This window comes from Perognathus longimembris, chromosome 17 (genome assembly GCF_023159225.1).
Source record: "Perognathus longimembris pacificus isolate PPM17 chromosome 17, ASM2315922v1, whole genome shotgun sequence".
NCBI lineage: Eukaryota > Metazoa > Chordata > Mammalia > Rodentia > Heteromyidae > Perognathus > Perognathus longimembris.
Genome location: NC_063177.1, coordinates 44,495,314 through 44,520,113, shown reverse-complemented (window position 1 = coordinate 44,520,113; position 24,800 = coordinate 44,495,314). Strand labels below are relative to the sequence as shown.

The following is a 24,800-nucleotide window of genomic DNA, read 5'->3' as shown; positions in this document are numbered from 1 at the left end:
CCACTCCCACTCTGCCTGGCCTAACCACCAGGCTGCTCAACTTTCGACAGGCAGGGTGCAGCCTGGCTAGACCCAGCTTTGGGAGAGCAGTCACTTAATACTGAAACCAAAGAAATGGGATGTGATAAATATAGTCCTGTTTTCACTTGGCCCAGTTCTAGCTGCAAGGCCAGGTCAATTCGGGAATTAAGTGCTTCCGGGAAGGCCTTGGGGGTTGCCAAGGCAACAGGGAGGGACAAACTAATAATACTAAGCAGGAAGGCCCACTATTCCAGAAACTGGGTAGCCTGCTTCTCCAGTATTCTTTGGGTAAAAGTTAAAAGGTTAAAGGTTGAGCTATCCAGGAAAAGTCATAGACTCCCAGCCCTGTGCTATTCCTCAAGTCTCAAGAGGAGACTAGAGATGCAATACTGAGAGAAGGGTAGATGGATGACACAGGGATGGGTGGAAGGTGGATGTATGGTGGATAGATGGTTTGAAAGATTACTGAATGAATGGAGAGAGGCCCATGGATGGATGGATGGGGAGAAGAAAGGACAGAGGGAGAGAAGGAAGGAAAAGAGAAAGAAGGAAGGATAGATGGAAAAGAGGGAAAAGGAAGGAACCAAGTAGGGGGAGAAAGGATATATAAGAGAAGGAACTCTGACCAAGGGAAGATATCTGGTGCCCCCAGGCCAGCTTCCTAGTGCTGAAAGCAGGAAATCTGAGGTTCTGCAGGACTCTGTGAATCTGGGAGGACGCCATCCTACCTGACCTCATCCTTTACATCCTGGTTACTGCTCTCCCAGAAAAGGCTGGACAGGGTTAGTTCAGGAGGCTCCTCACCCCTGACCTTGCTGAGAAGTTTGGGGCCTCAGACAAGGGGGGGCATCTACAGTAGTCTGGGGTGGGAAAGGGAGCTCACAGACTAATAGCATTTACCTAGGTCAAGGCCACACCATAAACCACAGAGGCCAAAGGGAGGACCAGCTTCATCTCATGGTGCTGACAGAGCCTTAGTGTGGTGGGAACAGGAGGTGTTTCCAGAAAACCAGCCTGGAGGGAAAGGAGAATCTGCCTGGGCACAGTTTGGAGGTGCTGACATTAATGACAGTGGTCCCCAGAGATCCATTCAGGGGACAACTCAATCTTCTACCCAGCTACCAGCCAGCAGCATGTGAAACTGTGACCCCAACCTCTTGTAGTGGACTCAGCCAGAGACCAAAGCATCTCTCTCTGCCAGGATCTAGCCCGAGGGACTGCAGAGGCTGAGTCAGCCCAAATTCTCAGGGAGGGCTTTTGGGGTATAGGGCTTGGAGCAAGGCTCTGTGAGAAGGTGGGTTTTGAATATTTGACTTCTGAAGGGTGGAGCTTTAGGGGGCAGAGATTCAAGGGCAGGGCAATGTGGGCGGGATCTGTGTGGATGGGCCTTAGAAGTGGCATGGGGGGAGACTGGGCTGGGAAGAAACATTGTTGACAAGGTGGGCTTTTGAGATTGAGAGGTTTTAGGAATTGTTTTTAAGAGGTAGAGCTTTGAGGGGCAAGGCCCTGTGAGGTGTAAATTCGTAGGGGAGAGTACAGTGAGGGGTAATCCTCACCCCAAGAGGCAGTGAAGCTTGGAGTGGGGCTTGCTAGTGGCTGGAGTGTTGAGATGTAGAATGCTAGGGGGTGGGGCTTGGAGGAAGGGGTATGACCTCATCAGGTGTCTGTTCTAACTCCACCCTCAGAGCTGGAAGAGGCCCACCAGAAGTGCCCGCCGTGGTGGTACAAGTGCGCACACAAAGTGCTCATCTGGAACTGCTGTGCCCCGTGGGTGAGGTTCAAGCACATAATCCACCTGATCGTCATGGACCCCTTCGTGGACCTGGGCATCACCATCTGCATCGTGCTCAACACCCTCTTCATGGCCATGGAGCACTACCCCATGACGGAGCACTTTGACAACGTGCTCTCTGTGGGCAACCTGGTAGGGAGGGGATGAGGGGGAAGACGATCATTTGGGGGCAGGATAGGAGAGGGTCAGCAGAACCTTACAGGACTGTCCAGGCTATCTGGAAATCTGGGGCACTACTGGAGTGCCAGAGTTTTCCCAGCATAGAGGGGTGTGAATTATACCAGGAAGGCACATAGGGGGACCCGCAGGGTATGTAGTTGGGGGTTCAGGGTATTTGGAGTAGTACAGGCAGAGCGAGGCCCTGGGCTTCTTCAGATCAGAATCCCACAGGCTTGGGGCCACACGCCACAGGTGACAAGTCTCTCCACTTCCATAGGTTGTCATGGGTCTGACAGTGACCAAGGGAGCGTGGAGTGAGAACATATGGCTATACTGGGGGGGGGCACCAAGCACCCCGCTTCACCCTGGATGCCCTGGAGGAAGAGTGTGTCCCTCACCCCCCTCACCCCCCCATTCCTCCAGCCTGGGCAGGCCGCTCCCTCCCGCAGCCTTTTGCTGCTCTGCTATTGTTGACATGCTCTGATCCTCCCGCTTATCCCTGCCCATTAGAAGCATTATCACCTCGTTGCCAGCCCCAGTGGAGCCTAACAAAGGGAAAAGCCACCTCCTCCTCCCCAGCTTGGCCCCACCCCACCCAATCCCCCTTCTCAATATATATTTTTTTTTTCTGGATGGCAAATGAGCAAGATGCTTCCACATCCTAGGAGAAGCAAGCTTGGGGAAGCAGAGATGTGGGGTCTGGGACAGGACCAAGCCTCAGTGGGTAGAATGAGAATTGATTGGGCCCTGGACTCCCTAGTCATGGAGACAGGAACATCTGTCCCACGGAGGTGCCCACAGCAGCTATGGCTAGGCCGTCTGGATAGGAAGGAGCGTGCTCTAGATGCATGACACAGCTGCCATGGTATGCGCCCTGGGAAGGGCCCTCCTGTCTGTCCAATGCCTGCCCGCGCTGTGTTGCTATCTGGGCACCTGCTATGGCCAGAGACAGCTCCCGGGAGGGGCCCAGTATGTGCCCAGGCAGGCTGGGATCTAGGGCAGCTGGCGCCGGACAGGAGAGGGGCCAGGCCCAGGGTGCTTTCAGAGGTTCTACAGCCTTTGGAATCAGGCAGCATCAGCCTTCTGCTCATTAAATGTGCCCTTTCCTCGCCTCCGCTACACAGCAAGTCCGACAGAATTTGCTAGGTCCTGGAGCTGAACCGAGAGGTTTAGGGCACATAGGTAGAAAGCCTGAAGTAAGCACCTGAAACAGAGTGGCGTAACTGAGATCTGGGTTCTCATCTCTGAGCCTCAGTTGCCCATCTGTGGAATGAGTGTGATAGCCCCTCCTAGCTAAATGCGAGGGGGACATTAATGAGGTCACTGTGAACCAGCCCTTGGTGAAGTCCGGATCTAAGAAGTAACTTGCCTAGAATCACAAAGCCAGAAATGGATCGGAATGGTTCTGTGCTGTACCCGCCTCTGCCTGTGACATGGTTTTTGCACCTGTCACTCACACACGGGCCGTTTGTCTCTCTCAGGGCTCTCTCTCTTGGGTGGGAGTGGGCTGGGAGGCTCCCAAGGCCCTGTGTCCCAGGAGGCTTTGTGACAGAGACCCCTCCACTCCGCAGGTCTTCACTGGTATCTTCACTGCTGAGATGGTGCTGAAGCTGATCGCCATGGACCCCTACGAGTATTTCCAGCAGGGCTGGAACATCTTTGACAGCATCATTGTCACCCTCAGCCTGGTGGAGCTGGGCCTGGCTAACGTGCAGGGGCTGTCCGTGCTCCGCTCCTTCCGCCTGGTATGCCATGCCCTCAGGGCCACAGGCCGAGGAGGAGAGGCCTCAGAAAGTGCCGCTGCCCTGCGTGTGCCGCTTTGCCCTTACCCATAAACTGGGGGAAAGAGAGCCCTCCTTCCTCAGCCCATAGGGCTGACATTGGGGTGTGGGGGCTGTTAAAGCTTCATTTCTTTCTTTCTTCTTTTTTTTCAATCTGGCTGAGTATTTCAGCATCATTTCTTTTGCTTTCATCTCTTTAGGAGAGACACTCTGTGTGTGTGTGTGTGTGTGTGTGTGTGTGTGTGTGTGTGTGTGTGTGTGGTGTATGTGCATGTGCCAGTACTGGAGCTTGAACTCAGGGCCTTGTGCTTTCCTTTAGGTTATTTTTCTGTTCAAGGCTGGCACTATACCACTTGAGCCAGAGCTCTACTTCCAGATTTTTGCTGGTTAATAGATGATAATCTCACAGACTTTTCTGCCCAGGCTGTTTTTAAAACGTGATCCTCAGATCTTTGCCTCCTGAGTAGCTAGGATTATAGGCATGAGCCGCCATTACCCAACACTTTTCTCTATTTATTTATTTATTTTTGCCAGTCCTGGGCCTTGGACACAAGGCCTGAGCACTGTCCCTGAGCTTCTTTTTGCTCAAGGCTAGCACTCTGCCACTTGAGCCACAGCACCACTTCTGGCTTTTACTATATATGTGGTGCTGAGGAATCGAACCCAGGGCTTCATGTATGCTAGGCAAGCACTCTACCACTAGGCTATATTCCCAGCCCCTCTCTCTTTATTTTTTTAATTAAAATTTTAAATTGTTATTGTAAAGGTGATGTGCAGAGGGGTTACAGCTACATAAGTCAGGTAATGAGTACATTTCTTTTCAGACAGTTGCCCCTTCCCTCCTTCTCTCCCAGTTCTTCCCCACCCACAAATTGTATAGTTCATTTTCAACATAGTGTTCAGTGAGTACAACTGCTGTATTTTTTCTGCCCTTTGTCCGACCATTTCTGTACCTCCCATTACACTCCCAAAGATAGATAAATGAACAAAAAGAATAGAAACAACAAAGAAAAAAAATACCTCTAGTTTCCGTTTCCTGGAATTCATTTTGATGGCTTTTTTTCTCTCTTCAACACACATGAATAGCAAGAGGTGGAATCCCATTTAATAGAGAGACAAACGGTAGCTTCAGGCTATTCAAAGTCATTCTGTCTCACAATTCTGAGGCTCCCTGGGGTGGGGGTGGGGGAGCAGGGGGTCCTCCGGCTTCATTTGTCCTTGCCCCTTTCTGTCTGGCAGCTGCGGGTCTTCAAGCTAGCCAAGTCATGGCCAACACTCAACATGCTCATCAAGATCATCGGCAACTCGGTGGGGGCGCTGGGCAACCTGACCCTGGTGCTGGCCATCATCGTGTTCATCTTCGCCGTGGTGGGCATGCAGCTGTTCGGCAAGAGCTACAAGGAGTGCGTGTGCAAGATCGCCTCGGACTGCAGCCTGCCCCGCTGGCACATGTATGACTTCTTCCACTCCTTCCTCATCGTCTTCCGCATCCTGTGTGGGGAGTGGATCGAGACCATGTGGGATTGCATGGAGGTAGCCGGCCAGGCCATGTGCCTCACGGTCTTCCTCATGGTCATGGTCATCGGCAACCTGGTGGTGAGTGAGACCGGCTGCGTGGCTTCCCTGCGCTCTGCCAGGAAGTGACGTAGGGTGTCCAGTTCCGCTTCTCTTTATGTCAGCCTGCTGTCTGAGGGCCTGGTTTCCAGTAGGGCAAACTGTATGGATTGTTGGTATTTAGAAGTTTTCTGCCTTAACCTCCCACCCTCTAACATGGAATTGTATAGGACTTTACCCAGCGATTCTCAAATCCTAACCTGTTTAAGAATCACTGGGAGAGCTGGGTGCGGCGGCCCATGCCTATAATCCTAGCTACTCGGGAAGCTGAGAGCTGAGGGTTGAGGTTCAAAAACAGTCCGGGCAGGAAAGTCTATGAGACTCTTATCTCCAGTTAACAAAACAAGCTGGGCATGGGGGTGCATTTCTGTGCACCCCAGCTCCAGTAGCATAAATACATCAGGCTAGTTTGAGCAAAAAGTGAGACCTTATTTGTAAAGCAACTAAATTCAAAAGGTCTGGAGATCACAGATCAAGTGGTAGAACTGTTTCCTAACAAGGATGAAGACCTGAGTTCAAACCTCCATTACAAAGAAGAAGAACCACTGAGAGTTTCTTAAAAACAGATCCTGATCCCACCCTTCCAGACAACCTGATATTGCACGACACCTCTGCTCCAGGGGCCACACTGTAGGCTGCAAAGTGATCAGGATTCAGACAATCCGAAATTTCAATCCCAGCTCCCTCATCATCGTCTGTGTGACTTTGAACCCACCACCAGCTCTAGTCAGGCTGGTTCTCTGTCATGTGGGAGAAAAAGAATAGGAACCTCCCAGGATCCTGGGCCAATTGTTTGGCCAGTGTGCAGAAAGGCTCGGTGTGAGGTGGTGCCAGGACCCTTAGCTTCTTGGCCCCAAGGTCAAGGCTAAGTCCCTAAGTGTAAGTTTAAGACCTGGCAGGTGACTGCAGGAGTGTAGGAGCTTTCTGTCTCTATGACAACCAAGACTGTTTCACGCTCACCCTCTTACCCTCCTCCGTTCTGGGCCTGGAGGCCCAGGCTGTGGGAAAACGCATCAGGCTTGGCATTGAGAGGACCCAGCAATGACATAAACTGCACCCCTCCGGCTCCTTCCTGTGGCACTCAGGAGGAGGGGGCGGGGCCTGCGGCCTGGTTCTGTGGTGACGGCCCTTCCCCCCACCCCCAGCACCGCCCATACTTGCGGAGGGGGCAGGGCCACTCTAGTCCGGCTCCATGGTGCAGTGCCCAGCTGTCCCCTGTGGTGGCCGGCACCACTCTGGGCAACAGGGTGGAAGACGCACGCACGTCCCCACGTTCTTCAAAGGCCTGAGGAATCTTTGGGCTGCTGGGTCAGTGCTTCTCAGATATCGCTGAGCTCCGGCAGTGGGGGAAGGGGGGGGGGGGACAGGGACAGATGGGGGAGGGGTGTCACCGCAGTGGGAGGAGCACATGTGGGACAGCTCCAGAGGAGCACCCTGGCCCGTGCTCCCTGAGAGGGAGCATCTGAGGGAGTCAGAAAGAGATGACCAAGGCGTCCGGGCCCAAACTCTTGGACAATAGGAGAAGCGTGATAGGGGTGTCAGAGACTCTGAGCAGAACTTGTAAGTTTAAGGATCTGAAGTGACTGAAACCATGGGGGGGGGGGGGCGGAGGGGGTCATTCTATCTTTTCTGGAAACATTTTGAGCCCTCACTTTGCCACGTGTGGACTGAGAAACCTTGAGCAAGAAATGTAACCTCCTTGGGCCTTGGTTTTCTCATCTGGAAAATGGGGGGTGCTGTGCATAGCCCGGGCAAGTTCAGAGGTTACAGGCAGGTGATCTGGTATTCATAATTGTTGTAAGATAATTAGTAGTTGGGGCTGGGGATGTGGCTTCGTGGTAGAGCGCTTGCCTAGCATGCATGAAGCCCTGGGTTCAATTCCTCAGCACCACAGAAAAAGCCGGAAGTGGAGCTGTGGCTCAAGTGCTAGCCTTGAGCAAAAGAAGCTCAGGGACAGTGCCCAGGCCCTAAATTTAAGTCCCGGGACTGGCAAAAGAGAAAGAAAGAAAGACAATTGGTAGCTCCCAACATTGATGAGATACCCCTGGCTAGGGGATAGTTACCAGCTGTTGGCATGGTGCCCCTGTATTATTAATGGGCTCCCCGCCTTATGCCATGTGCTAGTGTCAATGCCCAGGGCTTTTTGTATCTCATCCCTAATCCTCTCAAACGACCCTGTGAGGCAGGCAGTGCCTAGAGAACCTGAGCTGGGACTGAAGCCTAGATCTCTAGGGACCACACTATTTACAAGGGCAGCCATTGTAGTGACGTCACCTCTGGCTTCACTCTGCCCAGCACTCTGAGTTTGTCATGGGAGTGCACCCACGGGGTCCCCAGCACTGCCCCGGGGGAGGGGCTAGCTGCTTCGTCAGCCTCATAGATGAGGAAGCAGAAGCTCAGGAAACTAAGTCAGTAACTCGATTAGAATTTGAGGCCAAGGAGTATGGCTCCAGATTCAACAACCACTGCGCTGAACTGCCTCTGTGAACCCTCCCTCCTCCATGCGCACGCATGCGCATAGGCACCTTCTCCACCCTCCTCTGTGGCTCTCTTAGTTTGCTCAGAGGGAGTGGAGCGGCCCAGGGAGGCAGCCCTGATGACAGTCACCCCCACAAGGCCACAGAGAAGCAGGTGTCCGGCCAGAGGGCACAGGGCACCCTGCCAGGGAGCACAAGGACCTGTGCCCTCTGCACCCCTGCACTTGCTCACTTCCTCTGGGCTACTGCGAAGAAGAGGAAGTGACTAGGGTGTAGGTACCCCACCTCTCGGAGGAACATGACCCCTTCCCTCCCTTCTTCTACCCCCTCCTTTGCCTGAAAGGCTATTTCTGTCCTCAGCAGGAGCCGTGTGCAAACCCTGCTGACCCAGAGAGCAGCTAATTCCCATCTCAGATGTGTTTCTGGCAACTGGGCGTCTCCCCCTCCCCCTCGCAGACAGGGAGAAGAAAGACCAGTAAATATGGGGGGGGGGGGGCGTCGAGGCAGAGAGGGAGCTAGAGGACAGGGCAGGGTGGAAACCCCTCCCCAAAAGGATTTTAATATTTCTTAAATACACTGTGATAATGTGATAGGGAAGGCAATGAGAGAAAGACCTTGGAGGCACTGGTTAAGCCAGAGGGCCGAAACGTTGGGAGACGACAGTCAAGGGCAGGGCGATAGAGTGACACCTATGAGCTTCTCACACAGGTATGCCTGCTTCAGGACTCCCAGTACAGACCTGGCTACTCCTCTGGCTGACAGGAGACAGGCCCTTGCACCCTAGCTAGCCTCACCTGCCTCCCACCACCCAGCAGCATGTGGGCCTGTGGACGCAAGAGCCATAGCTCATCTCCGGGGATATTGTTCACACCGTCTTCTAAGTAAATGATGGTCTCTAAAATTGGGTGACCCTGACTTCCAGTCCTGGCTATGTCGTCTTGTCCTAAGAGGAATAATGCTACCTTCTGTTTCTTGAGCTATAAAATGCCAAGGTGGCCTCATTGCAACTCAGGCTCTTCCATGGACCCTGCTCAGTGTTCCAGTCTTGCTAATGTAAGAACAGTCAGTGCGTTAAGCACCTACTATGTTGATCTTCTTAACAGTTGTAACAATGTGAGTAATGTAATCATCCCCATTTTACCAGTGAGAACGCTGAGGTGTAGCACAGTGAAGCAACATGCCTTGGGAGATACATACAAACAGAAAGATAGAAACACACACACACACACACACACACACACACACACAAATAAGCTGAAATACGATGGGCACCAGTTGCTCATGCCTATAATCTCAGCTGCTTGGGGGGAGAAGGGATCTGAGATTGTTGAGGTCATGGTTTAAGGCCAGCCTGGGCAGAAAAAAGTTTGTGAGATCCCCTTCTCAATGAAGAGCTGGAAACGGTGGTGTGCACCTATTATCCTAGCTATGACAAAAGCCTAACAAACTTGAGGGTAGGTGGCATTGGTGGAGATGGGAGAGAATAATGGAAGGGGTGACATTAATCAAGGTGCATTGTACTCACAAACTGATACGTTCCATTAAAACCTTTTCATACAACTACTTAAAAAAATTTTTTTTGCCCGTCCAGGGGCTTGAACTCAGAGCCTGAGCACTGTCCCTGGCTTCTTTTTGCTCAAGGCTAGCACTTTACCTCTTGAGCCACAGCACTAATTCCAGATTTTTCTGTTTATGTGGTGCTGAGCAATCGAACCCACATTCCGAGCCCCAAGATAATTTTTTTAATCTGAGAATTAAAAAAAAAAAAAAAAAGCCTAGGACTGGGAATGTGGCTTAGTGCTAGAGTGATTGCCTAGCATGCATAAAGCCCTGGGTTTGATTCCTCAGCACCACATAAACAGAAAAGGCCAGAAGTGGCGCTGTGGCTCAAGTGGTAGAGCGCTAGCCTTGAGCAAAAGAAGCTCAGGGACTGTGCCTAGGCCCTGAGTTCAAGCCCCAGGACTGGCAAAAAGAAAAAAAGCCTAGCATAAGTGGATTGCTGGATTGTGCCCTGGCACAGGAAGCAACACTCTTCCTCAAAATAACAAGCAAAACCAGGCTCTGTAATCCCAGCTATTCAGGAGGCTGAGATCTGAGGATCACGGTTCAAAGCCAGCCCAAACAGGAAAGGCCACGAGACTCTTCTCTCCAATTAACCACCAGAAAACCTGGAAGTGGTAGAGTGCTAGCTTTGAACAGAAAAGCTCAGGGACAGAGCCCAGGCCCTGAGTTTACGTCCCACAACTGGCCAAAAGATCAGAGCTGGAGGCATGGCTCAGTGGTAAGAGCATTTACCTAACAGGCACAAAGACCCAAGTTCAAAACCCCAATACCACAAAAACATTAGGATTCAGAACCAAGCAGCATATTTTCAAAATGTACACTTCTAACCAGCAATGGCCAGGGCTCAGTAACCACTGCCCCAGAGAATAAGGCATGAAAGATGGGTGGGGGGGGGCGGGGGTGACCAGCAGCCTCTTAAATGCCTGCCGTAGGGATGGCCGCGGGAGTAGGTGGGGTAGGGAACCCCAGACGCAGCTGAGCACAGGGGGACCCCTGGCTCCACTAAACCATTCCCTTAATAGATGAGGAAAGGAAGACTCAAAGATGAAGATTCCCAGTGAGTTCAAGAAACGTAGACACTTGAGTCCTGTTTTCTTTTGGCCAGTCCTGGGGCTTAGACCCAGGGCCTGAGCACTGTCCCTGGCTTCTTTTGCTCAAGGCTAGCACTCTGCCACTTGAGCCACAGCGCCACTTCTGGCCGTTTTCTGTATATGTGGTGCTGGGGAATCAAACCCAGGGCCTCATGTATATGAGACAGGCACTCTTGCCACTAGGCCATATCCCCAGCCCTTGAGTCCTGTTTTCTATTTCCTGACACAGCAGGTAGAAGGCAGAGCCAGGAAAGAGCCTCAGTCCCCAGGTTCCTCCCCAAACCCCGCCCCACAGAGCCCTCTCCCGGGCTCAAGCCTCAGTGTCCCTATCTGCGAGGTGGGTCTAATAACAGCCCGCCCCTTCCGGCGCAGTTGTAAACATCCGGCTAGGTGACGTCTTAAATGCCCAGCATGTGCAGGTCTGATGTGTACACGTGAGAACCCTCACTCATGCTGGCAGGGGGCTGGAGGCTGGCCTGAGGGTCCCCCGACTCTTGCTTCCAGGTCCTGAACCTGTTCCTGGCTCTCCTGCTGAGCTCCTTCAGCGCCGACAGCCTGGCAGCCTCGGATGAGGACGGCGAGATGAACAACCTGCAGATCGCCATCGGGCGCATCAAATGGGGCATTGGCTTCGCCAAGACCTTCCTCCTGGGGCTGCTGCGCGGCAAGGTGCTGAGCCCCAAGGACATAATGCTCAGTCTAGGGGAGCCCGGCGGCACCGGAGAGGCTGGAGAGACTGGGGACAGCCCCCCTGAGGATGAGAAGAAGGAGCTACCTCCTGATGAGGGGGACAAGGACCTGAAAAAGGACAATCACATCCTCAACCACGTGGGCCTGGCTAATGGCACTCCTACCAACATCGAGCTGGACCACCTCAACTTCATCAACAACCCTTACCTGACCATCCAGGTGCCCATCGCCTCGGAGGAGTCGGATCTGGAGATGCCCACCGAGGAAGAGACCGACACATTCTCAGAGCCTGAGGACAGCAAGGTGAGTCCCTCCACAGACAGAATCCAGCCGGAGGGACAGCGCCAGAGAGGCCTGGCTTCACGTTGTGATCTAGGGCCAGCCCAAAATCCTATCCGACACTCAGTCTTTCCATCTGTAAAATGGGGCTAAGCGTATCTGCCTTAGGGTGTCGCGAGCATTCTATGACATACTGTGTGCAAAGCGCATAGGAGGTGCTTGGTACTGTTAACGTGAGCTCAGGGATCCGCCATACCAAACCTCCACCTGGCCTGCTCTCGCCAGCAAGGGGCGCTCTTGAGCAGGGTCCCTGACCTGCGGCACCTCGCTCCAGGACTGGAACCACTGAGGTTCTCTCTTAAATGTCCCTCTGGGCTTGAAGCCCCTGTCAAGTTGGCTCTAGCCAGCTAATTCTGTGTGTACCCCACCCCACTGCCCCCAAGGCTGATCTCTGCCTCCTGGTATGGGCCCAGGTGCTGGATCCAGCTGGAACTTGGGACAGAAACAGCCTCAGGCGGGAGCCCTGACCCACCCAGCCCATACAGGGCCCTTACTCCTAGGCCAAGGTCCCCTCCTTGTGCCCCTCCCTTTTGAGGGTAAGGGGGGACTGAGATGCAGATAGTGGTCACCTCCAGAGACTAGAACAGGGACACTTCCTGAGTTCCCGGGGGAGTTGATGCGGAGTCCCTCACCCAGCTTGTACCAGGACAGGGCCCAGCCCTGCCCACCACACCAGCCCTGCCTACCGCACCAACCCTGGCCCTCCTGAGGACTGGAGCCTAATGACCTTTGCCCTGAAATCGCTTGACTCCTGATTCTCCCCAAATAAGTAGCAAGCTGGCTTACCAAGGGGTCAAGTGCCTGCCATGCTATAAATACCCCTGGAAACGTGGCACCGGCCTGGACCTCGGTATGAAGAACTTGACGGGGGGAGGGGCTCAGCTAGAGTACCAGGCCCCAGAAGGAGGGGAGCCCCGGGTGGGGGGGGGGCGGTGAACACAACTCCAAGGGTGACCATGAGCATCCAGTGCACAGTGGGCAAGCAGTTCAGCACATGCCCTAGCTGACCTAACAGTCAGCGTGCCTCAGTTTCCATTTCTATCAACTGGGAACGAGATTCACTCGCCCCATTTTCTGATCCATGGTACTGGAAACAGACTTGCACCCCCAACCCCCTACCCCTCCAGGCTGTCCATTTCCTCTTCAGGGGCCTCATCCCCAGCCATGAAACGCGCCCCTTGGGGAGGGGAGGTAGCATGGGAAAGCTGTCCTGGGGGAGCGCTGGTCAGGGGGAGGAGGCCTGGCCAGCCCCAGCAGCAGCGCCCACCCTGCCCCCACCCAGATCAGGTTCCCAAGGCGCCCAGCTGGGGCCTTGGCCGGGAAAAGTTTCCATCCTTTCTGGATCCCAAGCAGCCCCTGGGGGTGGAAAGCACAGATGCGCCACATACCTGTTCCCTGTGGGCTACGCAGCCCAGCTCCGTCCTGCCCCGACCTGCCCCCGCCCCTGCCTTAGAACCTTCTGGTAGCTTTTCCAGTTTGTCCCCTTGATTCCTAGGACTCCGCTGGCTAAGCCCCCCCCACCCATAAGTCATTCAGACCCCAGCTCCTGTCCCAGCCTCCTCCTCTACCGGAAGTCCTCACCTGTCTCCTCAGGCCCTTACTGCCCTTTTCCAGGCCACAAGTGGCAGGAGGGAGGACCGAGGCCATTTCTGTCAGTGGTTCATCAGCAGGGGCACAGTGTGGGTTCTGCATAGGGCTGAGTGAGTGAATGAATGAATGAATGAATGCTTTCTTCCCTCTGCTCTCACATCCTGCGCCACCTGGTGGGAGGTTGGGGGAGTCTTGGCCCTGGGGTCACATGCCTCTGTGTCGTCCCCCCCAGAAGCCCCCACAGCCCCTCTACGATGGGAACTCCTCGGTCTGCAGCACTGCTGACTACAAGCCCCCCGAGGAAGACCCCGCGGAGCAGGCCGAGGAGAACCCCGAGGGGGAGCAGCCCGAAGAGTGCTTCACTGAAGGTGAGGGTGGTAGGGCTCGCCCCCCACCTGGCCTGGGGGACCTCCCTGGCCCAGAGAAAGGCCTGCCTGGGGGAGAGGTGGCAGAGGGTGGGGGCAGCTCGAGTCCTGAGCCCCTACTTGCAGTTCCCCTTCCCCCCCCTTTCTTTTTCTTTCTGCTCTGGTACTGGGGCTTGAACTCAGAGCCTGGGCCCTGCCCCTTTGCTTTTTCACTCGAGGCTGGTGCTCTGCCTCTTGTGCCATGGCTCCACTTCTGGCCTTTCAGTGGTTCACTGGAGATAAGAGTCCCTCCAGTTTGTCTGCCCAGGCTGGCTTCAACCCTCCATCTTCCCATCAGCCACCCGCCTAGCTGGGATCGCAGGCGTGAGCCGCTGGTGCCCGGCTCAGAGTTGCCTTTCTTCTGGGTGTCCATCCCTGCCCCATACCCGATGCGTGGGTCGGGTGGGCGGTGGGCACGAGCCTCCGATGGGAGCCAGGGGTAGCCAGGGCTGGGGAGGAGGTGCGGCGGGGGTCTGGGGGCGTCCTGAGGCAGCCCCAGGCCCGTGACCACAGCGCATGCCCCGCCCTGCAGCCTGTGTGCAGCGGTGCCCCTGCCTCTATGTGGACATCTCCCAGGGCCGCGGGAAGAAGTGGTGGACCCTCCGCAGGGCCTGCTTCAAGATTGTCGAGCACAACTGGTTCGAGACCTTCATCGTCTTCATGATTCTGCTCAGCAGTGGGGCTCTAGTAAGTGCCACCCCAGGGGGGCCGGGGAGGGCAAGGGCCGGGCTCTCCTAGGGCCCTCCTGTCCCCAGCCCTTGTTCCATGGGCCGCCACTGTATGCACCTCTGATCTGTGGGGAGGTGGTGACCCCTGGGAATTTGGGGTTTAGGCTGGGAGAGAACGTGTGTCACTGTGCAACCTCCGTAGATAATCGAGAAGCAAGGCTCCGCTCGGAAGCCAGTCGCTTCCATGATGGGGAGGGGACGCCCCCAATCTGGCTCTCATGCCAGACTCCAGCAGCCGTAGGCAGGGAAGGGGATGCGCTGCCGCCTCAGCCCCTGGGCCCCGGGCCACCTGCGGGTCGTGCTGCCGCCCCAGGCCTTCGAGGACATCTACATCGAGCAGCGGCGCGTCATCCGGACCATCCTGGAGTACGCCGACAAGGTCTTCACCTACATCTTCATCCTGGAGATGCTGCTCAAGTGGGTGGCGTACGGCTTCAAGGTCTACTTCACCAATGCCTGGTGCTGGCTCGACTTCCTCATCGTGGATGTGAGTGAGCCTCCCCACCCCCCCCATCTCCAGGCTGTCATGGCAAAGAAGCTTAAAGAGCCCAGGGCCTGGCGCGGGGGGGGGGGGGGGGGGCGGGGTCAGACCTGTCTGAGAACATGTGGAGAGAAAGACAACCCTACCCCCACCCTGATCATTGCTGCCCACAGAAGCAAGTGAGGGAGGGAGGGAGAGAGGGAGAGAGAGAGAGAGAGAGAGAGAGAGGGGGGGGGGGACTGCCTTTGTCCTGTGGGGAAGACAGGCCTGGGCTCCTTATGAACCCTGCCAATATGGGTGGAGGGTTTTCACATCCTCTTTTTGGTGGGGGGAGGGGGGATCTGAGATCAAGACTCAAACTCAGTTCCTGATACTTTCGCTCATTGGCTCATGCACTACCAACTGAGCCACGCCTCTAACACCTTTTCCCTTTTATTAAATGGGTACTGGGGTTGAACTCAGGGCCTGGACACTGTCCTTTAGAGTTTTTGCTCAAGGTCGGTGCTCTGCCACTTGAAACACAACTCCACTTCTGACTTATTGGAGATAAGAGTCTCATGGATTTACTTGCCCAGATTGGATCCAAACCTGGAGTCTTGGGTCTTCGCCTCCCGTGTAGCTAGGATTATAGGTGTGAGTCGCCTTAGACGGGCGCACAGTCCCTTCCATTTGCCATCATCTCCAATTAACCGGTGACATCGCTGAGGTGGGTCCACGCTCTAGGGGTTAAGATCGGGCCCGGGGCTGTTCTTTCTGCTATCCAGTGCCACTGTTAAAAACAAAACAACAACAGGAGCTGTGAACACATGAAGGCCCCCTCCCGCAGGGGGCTGTCTCCAGGAGCTGTGTCCTGAGCTTGGGTAGGGAGGCCAGGACCCCAGACTTCCTGATCAGGCATCCCTTCTTTTGCAGGTCTCCATCATCAGCCTGGTAGCCAACTGGCTGGGCTATTCAGAGCTGGGAGCCATCAAATCTCTGCGCACGCTGCGGGCCCTGCGTCCCCTAAGGGCGCTGTCTCGATTTGAGGGCATGAGGGTAGGTACTGAGGGGGCTCCTGAGGATGGCTTTGGGTTGGGGAGCAAGGGTCCATAGGACAGATGGTGGAGAGATACTTGTCTTGGTACCACTGGAGCAGGCAGAGTAGTTCCTCTCCACCACCACTGGGGGGCAGCAGAGGCCGTCTCAGCGCACAGACGGCTTCAAGGCTGGACAAGGCCAGCAGACCTGTGGGCTTTATGGATGTCACCTCAGACTGGGGTCCCCCAGGGCCCCAAAACCTGAACAAGTATGAAGATGCTTGTGCCTCAGCTCTGATCCTGCCCCCACCTTGAGTTCAGGGTTGTGCTGAGAGACTTCCCTTGAGCTTGGGGACGTCAATTAAGAGAAGATTCCCTAGAGGCCCTTGGGAGCGGAAGTGACAGGTAAACACTGGGTCCGGGCAAGATCAACTGGACATCCCCAGCCAGGGGAGGCCTGCTGGGAACCAGACCTCGTCCACAGGGACCCCTGTGGCTTCCTCCTGTGCAGCAAGAGGCCTGCGAATGCCAGGGCCCAGGCCTCCTGTCCCCCGCAAGGGGGAAACCCTGTTGATAACCACATACTTGAGTGGAGCACTAACCAAGAGTGGAGCACCCCTGGGTCCCTTAGACTTCCCGCATCAACTAGTTCTGTCTGAAGGTCACCATCTTACTCCTCCTTCAAAAGGGGGGCAATTGACTAGAACAGTTTGGCGAGTCTATGTGGCGGGGGATGATGGGAACAAAGCTCCAGCCCTTGAGGCCCTGATGCCTGGCCCACTGTGATGGCCTCTCTTCTCGCTACCTTTTCTGTTTCTCCATCACTCAAGGCATGAGCCGATGATCAGGGGCCGGCTCATGTGGGCAGAGTTTCCTATGAAGCGAAGTGTTTGTGTCCTGCTTGGTGGCCCATGACGTGGCTATTTCCAAAGAAGCCCGGTGTCCCCCACTCTGCCTGGTGGCTCCAGCCAAGCAGAGAGCCCTCCACACCCCCCAGACCAGCAGCTCCCAGCCCTGCCCCTCACCCCCCCCCCCCGACATACACCCCAGCAGATGGCTTCTCCCCTAGAGAGGCCCTCCTTCCTGAGGGCCATCCCTGATCCCCCAGGGAGGCGTCCAGAAGCCTGGAAAGGGCTCTGACCATGACCCCCCACCCTGGTCCCCCCCAGGTGGTGGTGAACGCCCTCTTGGGAGCCATCCCCTCCATCATGAACGTGCTGCTGGTCTGCCTCATCTTCTGGCTCATCTTCAGTATCATGGGCGTCAACTTGTTTGCTGGAAAGTTCTACTACTGCATCAACACCACCACCTCGGAGAGGTTCGACATCTCGGAGGTCAACAACAAGTCACAGTGCGAAAGCCTCATGCACACGGGCCAGGTCCGCTGGCTCAACGTCAAGGTCAACTACGACAATGTGGGTCTGGGCTACCTCTCGCTCCTGCAGGTGGTGAGTGTCAGCCCCCTTGGCCTTGCTCGGAACTGGGCGTGGCTCTCCCTGTGCCTCAGTCTACCGCCTCTGCTTGTGAAGAGTCCCGCCCTGCTTGCAATGGCTGTAGGACATGGAGGTGGCGTCTAGGTCTCTCTGGTCCCCATGTGGCACCCGCCTCGGGATTGGGGGGGGTGTGGGCAGTTGGCCTCTGAGGAGGGAGGCCAGGCTGGGGAGGGGAGAGGAGGGGGGTTGGGATGGTGGAAGCAGAGGCGGCCCTCTCCTCTCCTCTCACCCCCCTCCCCCACTGCACTGTCTCAGGCCACCTTCAAGGGTTGGATGGATATCATGTACGCGGCTGTGGACTCCCGGGAGGTGAGTCCGGCTCACCGAGACCCTGCTGGGGAAAGACGGGGACCGAGACACCGCACGGGCTGCCGTCCCAGGAGCCCCATCAGCCTGGGGTGGGGTGGGGGCTCTGGCTTGCAGTACCTCGGGGATACCTTGGGGCACAGGGAGGAAGCTTGTGGATCCCTCACACTGTGTCCCACTGTGCACCCCGGCCCCTCGCAGAAGGAGGAGCAGCCGCAGTATGAGGTGAACCTCTACATGTACCTCTACTTCGTCATCTTCATCATCTTCGGCTCCTTCTTCACACTCAACCTCTTCATCGGCGTCATCATTGACAACTTCAACCAGCAGAAGAAGAAGATGAGTATCTGGCCCACCCCCTGCATCTCCAGCCTCCCCCCCCCTCGCCTTGCCCCCGCCCCCCCCATTCCTTCCTGTAGCCGCCAGCCCCGTGTCGCAGGTCACTGAGACAGTGAGGCTGGACCAAATCCGCCGGGGGACCTTACATGGTGACGCGGTCCTCCTGAAACTCGCTTTGCTGGTCTAGCAAACGAAATGGATGAGCCGGAAGGGAGGGGGGAGGGGGGGACACCTATCTATAGTCCCAGCACGAAGGAGGCCCAAGATCTTGAGTTTGAGGCTACAGAGTGAGACTCTGTCTCAAAAATAACAACGAGCTTAATCATTCGAAGGACCCAGTGAGACACTGCTGGAAACTGGCCTGAAATGGGGAATGCGCCCCCTTCCTTCTGCCACCCCCATCTCCCTTCTCAGACGGGAAGCCCCTCCCAGTTAACTCATTCTTCCTCTCCCCATCCCTTCATGTCTGGCCTCTCTGGGGACTCCAGGAAGTGGGAGCTTCGGGGTGGGGACTGGTTTATGGGGGGCACCAGAGGAAAAGGGTCCTAGGGATAGAGAAGTGGACCCCTCCCCGGCCTTATAGACCCTATCCCACTATACTTTGGAGGGAAAGACATCTTCATGACAGAAGAACAGAAGAAATACTACAATGCCATGAAGAAGCTCGGCTCCAAGAAGCCCCAGAAGCCGATCCCCCGGCCCCAGGTACCAGCTCTCCGGGGCTCTTGTGCTGTGGGCTCCTGCCTTCGAGGGGTTGTCCTGCCCGAGGGGGCTGATGGGAGTAGCCTGGGACTTGGTGGGCTCCTGCCCGCGGGGGCTGATGGGAGTGGCCTGTGGCATGGTGGGCTCCTGCCCCCAGGGGCTGATGGGAGTGGCCTAGGGCCTGGTGGGCTCCTGCCCGCGGGGGCTGATGGGAGTGGCCTGTGGCATGGTGGGCTCCTGCCCCCAGGGGCTGATGGGAGTGGCCTAGGGCCTGGTGGGCTCCTGCCCGCGGGGGCTGATGGGAGTGGCCTGGGGCCTGGTGGGCTCCTGCCCGCGGGGGCTGATGGGAGTGGCCTGTGGCATGGTGGGCTCCTGCCCCCAGGGGCTGATGGGAGTGGCCTAGGGCCTGGTGGGCTCCTGCCCGGGGCAGGGGGGGGGGCTGATGGGAGTGGCCTGGGGCCAGCTGCTTGCCAGGCCCTGCCCCTGGGTGAGGCCAGTCCGCCCGCAGGGAGTGGCACCATAGCCGGAGCATTGCTGCCAGATCCCTCTCACTGGCCCTGCACGGCCCCTGTGGCCACCCACACCTTCACCTGTGACATTCGGTGGCCCCAGGGCAGAGGCCCTGACAGGGGTTGGGGGAGGATGTCCAGGGAACAGTGACTTTGAGAGGAGGATGAAAGGAGGACTAGAGGAGCTGGAGGGAAGGAAAGTTCCAGAAGGAGGAGGGAACGCCCACAGACCCCCAGAGTGAAGTGCTCCTTGCCTTGCATGGCTGATCCTACCACCAGCCCTGACGCCCTCCCTCTCTCCCTCCCTTCTCTTCCCCTCCTCTCCTCCCCTCTCCACCGCCATGCCCACGTGCGTGCGTGCTGCTGCTGGGACGCGTGTGCAGAACAAGATCCAGGGCATGGTGTACGACTTTGTGACGAAGCAGGTGTTCGACATCACCATCATGATCCTCATCTGTCTCAACATGGTCACCATGATGGTGGAGACAGACGACCAGAGCGAGCTCAAGATAGACATCCTGTACAATATCAACATGGTCTTCATCATCATCTTCACCGGGGAGTGCGTGCTCAAGATGTTCGCGCTGCGCCACTACTACTTCACCATCGGCTGGAACATCTTCGACTTCGTGGTGGTCATCTTGTCCATCGTGGGTGAGCTGGCCCGGGCAGCCCTGGGGTGAACCCCTCCATCCCGTAGGGAGGCCAGCGCTGGGCAAACACACCTGTTGGTGCACCTGGCACACTCGGCTACACCGACACTCATGGGTGTCCCTGCCACGCTTTCCCTTTCCGCGTTGTTTTCACGCTAGGGGACTGCAGTACCCCACCCCCACCCCTGTCTGCGTTTCCCTTTGCTGCTGGAACAACCCAGGCACACGCTGGGCTCAGCCAGGGTGCTCCCCACTGCGTGCCAATATGCCTGCCCACTGGCTGAGGTGGAGTGCCACCCACTTTTATGTTCAACCGTGGTCCCTTGATCTCCAACCCCTAAGTAGCTGGGATTACAGGCTGGAGCCTGTTTTTGAAATAGGCCCTTACTTTGCCCAAGGTAGCCCTGAACTCTTGATCTTCCTACCTCTGCCTCCCAAACAGCTGCAATTACAGGTACACATCACCTCTCCTGGCTTGCCAGCTATGTTCCCTCTGCGTGCCCCCCCACCCCCAGGCAGGTAGTCTTGACTGCTAAGTCATGCCTCCAGCCCTGGTTTTTACCAGTTATTTTTAGGACAGGCACGCGTTTTCCACCTAGACATGGTCTAAGCCTGCATCTGACTATTTTAGGTTTCCCATAGGTGCTGGGACCACAGGCATGTTCCACTAGGTTCCACTTTTCCTCCATTGAGGAGTCCTGTGGCCTTTGTTCTTTCTAATCCTGGCAGCTCTTGAATGACAATCCTCCTGTTCTTAGTCTCCCAGGTAGCTAGGATCACAGATGTGAGCTCCCAGCATCTTACATCCTTTGTTCTTTTTTTGTTTTTGTTTTTTTTTTTTGTCAGTAGTGGGGCTTGAACTCAGGGCTGGGGCGCTGTCCCTGAGCTCTTGTGCTCGAGGCTAGAACTCTACCACCTTGAGCCACAGCACCACTTCCAATTTTCTGGTGGTTCACTGGAGATAAGAGTCTCATGGACTTTCCTGCCTGGGCTGGCTTTGAACCTCGATCCTCAGATCTCAGCCTCCTGAGTAGCTAGGATTATAGCTGTGAGCCTCAGCACCTGGCTTTCTTCATTCTTTATGCACAAATGTGTGTGATATTCGCAGGTAGCCTGACACCCATGCATACACCAGCACATGCCAAGAAATGCATTGCCCTGAGCAATGGATGTGTACTAGTGCCCACATTCAGAGTCAAAAGCGTAAGCAGGATCTGCACCAAGAAGAGCAGGGGCCATGATGTAACTGGGCGTCATTTACTGAGCAGTCCCCGGATGCCTTGCACTGTATTACACACTCTGTAGTCCTGCTTGTTCCTCAGAGCAATGCCATGAGCTGGCTACTGTATATTCCCATTCTTCAGATGAGGAAACTGAGTCACAAACAAATGGCATGCCTGGAGTCACATGGCTATTCTCTACCTCACCCCCTCTCGCTAATGCCCTCTGCAAACAGCCTTAAGAATCACCCCTCCCCCCACCCTGCCATCAGAGCCCAGTGCTTGTTGATTACACCTATGAGCTACCTTCTAGCTACTCAGGAGGCTGAGCTCTGAGGATTGCAGTTCAAAGCCAGCCAGGGCAGGAAAGTCCATGAGACTTTTATCTCCAATTGACAAGATCGGGAGCTGTGGCTCAAGTGGTAGAGCACTAACTTTAAGCACAAAAGCAAAGGGGCAGTGCCCAGGACCTGAGTATGTCCCATTTCCAGCTGACAAGATGAAGTAGCCACTGGGGACCCCTAAGAACTCGGGGAGAGCCCAGCCAAAGCCACACGTGCCCACCCCTGCCCCTGCCCCTCCTCCCTGTAGGCCTCGCGCTCTCAGATCTGATCCAGAAATACTTCGTGTCGCCCACGCTGTTCCGTGTGATCCGTCTGGCGCGGATTGGACGTGTCCTGCGGCTCATCCGCGGCGCCAAGGGCATCCGGACGCTGCTCTTCGCCCTCATGATGTCACTGCCCGCCCTCTTCAACATCGGCCTCCTCCTCTTCCTCGTCATGTTCATCTACTCCATCTTTGGCATGTCCAACTTTGCCTACGTCAAGAAAGAGTCGGGCATCGATGACATGTTCAACTTCGAGACCTTCGGCAACAGCATCATCTGTCTTTTCGAGATCACCACGTCAGCTGGCTGGGATGGGCTTCTGAACCCCATCCTCAACAGCGGGCCCCCAGACTGCGACCCCACCCTGGAGAACCCCGGCACCAGTGTCAAGGGTGACTGTGGCAATCCGTCCATCGGCATCTGCTTCTTCTGCAGCTACATCATCATCTCCTTCCTCATCGTGGTCAACATGTACATCGCCATCATCCTGGAGAACTTCAACGTGGCCACGGAGGAGAGCAGCGAGCCCCTGTGTGAGGATGACTTCGAGATGTTTTACGAGACGTGGGAGAAGTTTGACCCGGACGCCACACAGTTCATCGATTACAGCCGCCTCTCCGACTTCGTGGACACCCTACAGGAGCCGCTGAGGATCGCCAAGCCCAACAAGATCAAGCTCATCACCCTGGACCTACCCATGGTGCCGGGGGACAAAATCCACTGCCTGGACATCCTCTTCGCGCTCACCAAGGAGGTGCTGGGCGACTCCGGGGAGATGGACGCCCTCAAGCAGACCATGGAGGAGAAGTTCATGGCGGCCAACCCTTCCAAGGTCTCCTACGAGCCCATCACCACCACCCTCAAGAGGAAGCAGGAGGAGGTGTGCGCCACCAAGATCCAGAGGGCCTACCGCCGCCACCTGCTGCAGCGCTCCGTGAAGCAAGCGGCCTACCTGCACCGCCACGGCCAGGACGCCCGCGGCGCGCCCGAGAGCACCGGCCTCATCGCCAGCGCCATGAGCAAGATGTACGGCCCCGAGGACGGCGAGCACGGCGGCCAGAGTCGGGGCGAGGCCGGGGGCTCCACGGGGGCCAGCCCCCCCGACACCGCCGCGCCCCCCTCCCCCGCCCCCCCAGCAGGACACGCGGTGCGCCCAGGGGTCAAGGAGTCTCTTGTCTAGCGGGCAGCATCCGAGCGGCCAGCTGAGCCTTGGCACAGGCCTGGAGCGCCCCCCAGAGGGGGCCTGTGTGCAGGACAAGGGGGCGGGCTTTTGAGTTTGGGGGTGCATCCAGCTTCTCTGTGGGGGCCAGGAGTTGGCCAGGCCGGGGCTGACACTTAGGCCAAGGGAATGGTGCTGCCATCTCCAAGGTCCTCCTCTTACCTCCTTGGGGCTCTGTTGCCACTGCCCCGGCCTGGGGGGGGGGGGGGCAGAACGGGAGGGGCCAGCCTCTGATGAAGACGGCGGCCGTCCTGTCCACCCCAGTGCCCCCCTCAAATCCAGCCTGGACAGAGCCAAGTCTTCACTTCAGGAGTGGGGTGCCCTTCCCCAGGGCTCAGCCAGCCCCTCCCTTTCTGGCTCTGGGGGGGAACAAATTTCCCCTGCCAGTTCAGGAATTCCCTGGTTGTTGTTGTTTTTCCTCTGGAAATGAATACTGGATCCTGAGGCATCTGGCGGGGCCATGTCGGGCCCCTGGGCTGGCCCTCGGGGGAAGAGCAGAGGGATCCCGGGACCTGCCATTGTCTAGGAATGGTGACTGGGTAGAACAGGCTGGGCCCTGCCTGCTGCCCGGATCCACTCGGCCTGAGGCGTGGAGACGCCGGGGGTCTGGGCGCTTTCCTCTCTCCCCTCCCCACACCTTCATTACACCACCAGGGCTGCTCGTACCCCAGCAAGCTGCGGAGATCGCTCCCTTCTTATCACCCCCCCTCACCCCCCATCCCTTCCTCCCTCGTCATCCTTCCCCACCTCCTCAAAAATGTGACCTAAGGATGCTAGAGGTGAGCTCGCGTGGACTCGCGTGTTGGCCCCGGGGCGGGCAGCAGCGGAGGCTCCAGCTTCCTCCCGCCTGGAAAGCTAGCTCTGCCGGCTCTGCGCATGCTCTGGTGGACATGGCTGCCGCGGGCTTGGTTGGCTCCCAGAGGATGGCGGCTAGGTTTAAAGAAGGATGTGAACGTTCTGCTCAGGGGTCTCTGGGTTCGGTCACTGCGCGTGTGCTTCTAGGCCTGGAGGACAGCTGTGTGGCGAGCCTCTGTGTAGAGGTGACTAAATATGCACGCATGTCTCAGTATCTTTGTTTCTCTGTGTGTCAGTGCACACTAGAGTGTTGTCCCTGGTGTGTGTGTGTGTGTGTGTGTGTGTGTTCTGTATAGTCCTATTTGTGTAAATGTGCCTGAATAGGGACGAGTGTGCTATGAGCGTTGGAGTGAGTGTAAACACGTGGTAAGGTTTGCACACACTCTCCTATTGGGCTAAGTTCCTCTTCGTTTTCTTCTTGTGTCTCATTTGCCTAAAACTCAGGAAGCAGCAAAACCTTGACATTGGGGTGCACCTGTGCACCTGTGTAAGCCGTCCCCTCCCTCCGGCCGCCCTCCCTCCCTCTGCTTCCATTCCTGCTCCTCATCCTCAGCCCCATCCTTTTCCTTGTGGAGCCTGACCTTTCTTGGGGTGACTCCCGCAGGGGTCAGCCTCCCCCGGCTCAGTACTTGCTTCTCGGCCTTCCCTGCCTGGGCCCCGCCCCACGTGACCCCACAGCCTCAGCAGCCTCCCAGTGGGCGCTCTCCACATGCTGGGAACCCACTTCAGAGAAGGGATGGGCAGGGTTTGGCCCCCTCCCAGACAGATTCACACCCGTTCCTGCCTTGTCCCGGGGTGCGGGGGGTGTGTGTGTGGGGGAGCAGCCCCGCACCAGGCTGGTGGACATGCTTCTTTGTACAGTTCTTACAATAAACCCTCCCTGGGTGCCGCTGCTGTGTGGATTTCTCCTTTCTGCGACCCCCCCCCCGTGTGCTTTGGGGCGAGGGCTGAGAGCGGCAGGGAGACACAAGGGCCACAGGCTTTGGCCCATGCAGTGGGGGGCTCGATGCCGGGGAGCCCCTGGAGGATGCTGCAGAAGGAAGAGGAGAAGGCCTGCCCATCCTCATGCCCCTCCTCTCACCAACGGGCAGTGCCCAGGAAATACTCGTGGGGTCCTGTGGCCCTGACCTCTGCCCTCAGAAGCCAGAGAC

The 24,800-nt window shown here is 56.6% G+C and overlaps 1 protein-coding gene across 1 annotated transcript; it reads left to right on the top strand.

The window, feature by feature from the left end:
- Window positions 1-1,687: 1,687 nt before the first annotated feature.
- Window positions 1,688-24,538, top strand: Scn4a (sodium voltage-gated channel alpha subunit 4). Its single transcript, XM_048366211.1, has 14 exons — window positions 1,688-1,945; window positions 3,544-3,717; window positions 4,993-5,349; window positions 11,003-11,491; window positions 13,350-13,485; window positions 14,054-14,208; window positions 14,563-14,736; window positions 15,643-15,765; window positions 16,916-17,194; window positions 17,495-17,548; window positions 17,747-17,884; window positions 18,485-18,589; window positions 19,479-19,749; window positions 21,560-24,538. The coding sequence occupies exons 1-14, from the start codon at window positions 1,826-1,828 to the stop codon at window positions 22,753-22,755; spliced, it is 3,771 nt and encodes a 1,256-aa protein (XP_048222168.1). The 5' UTR covers window positions 1,688-1,825; the 3' UTR covers window positions 22,756-24,538.
- Window positions 24,539-24,800: the final 262 nt, after the last annotated feature.

Excerpts from the sequence above, each read along its gene's own strand:
- Scn4a (XM_048366211.1), top strand. The coding sequence starts at position 1,826 with ATGGACCCCTTCGTGGACCTGGGCATCACCATCTGCATCGTGCTCAAC. Across the intron at positions 15,766-16,915 it reads CTCGATTTGAGGGCATGAGG|GTGGTGGTGAACGCCCTCTT; the intron begins GTAGGTACTGAG and ends GGTCCCCCCCAG. Across the intron at positions 17,195-17,494 it reads ACCTCTCGCTCCTGCAGGTG|GCCACCTTCAAGGGTTGGAT; the intron begins GTGAGTGTCAGC and ends GCACTGTCTCAG.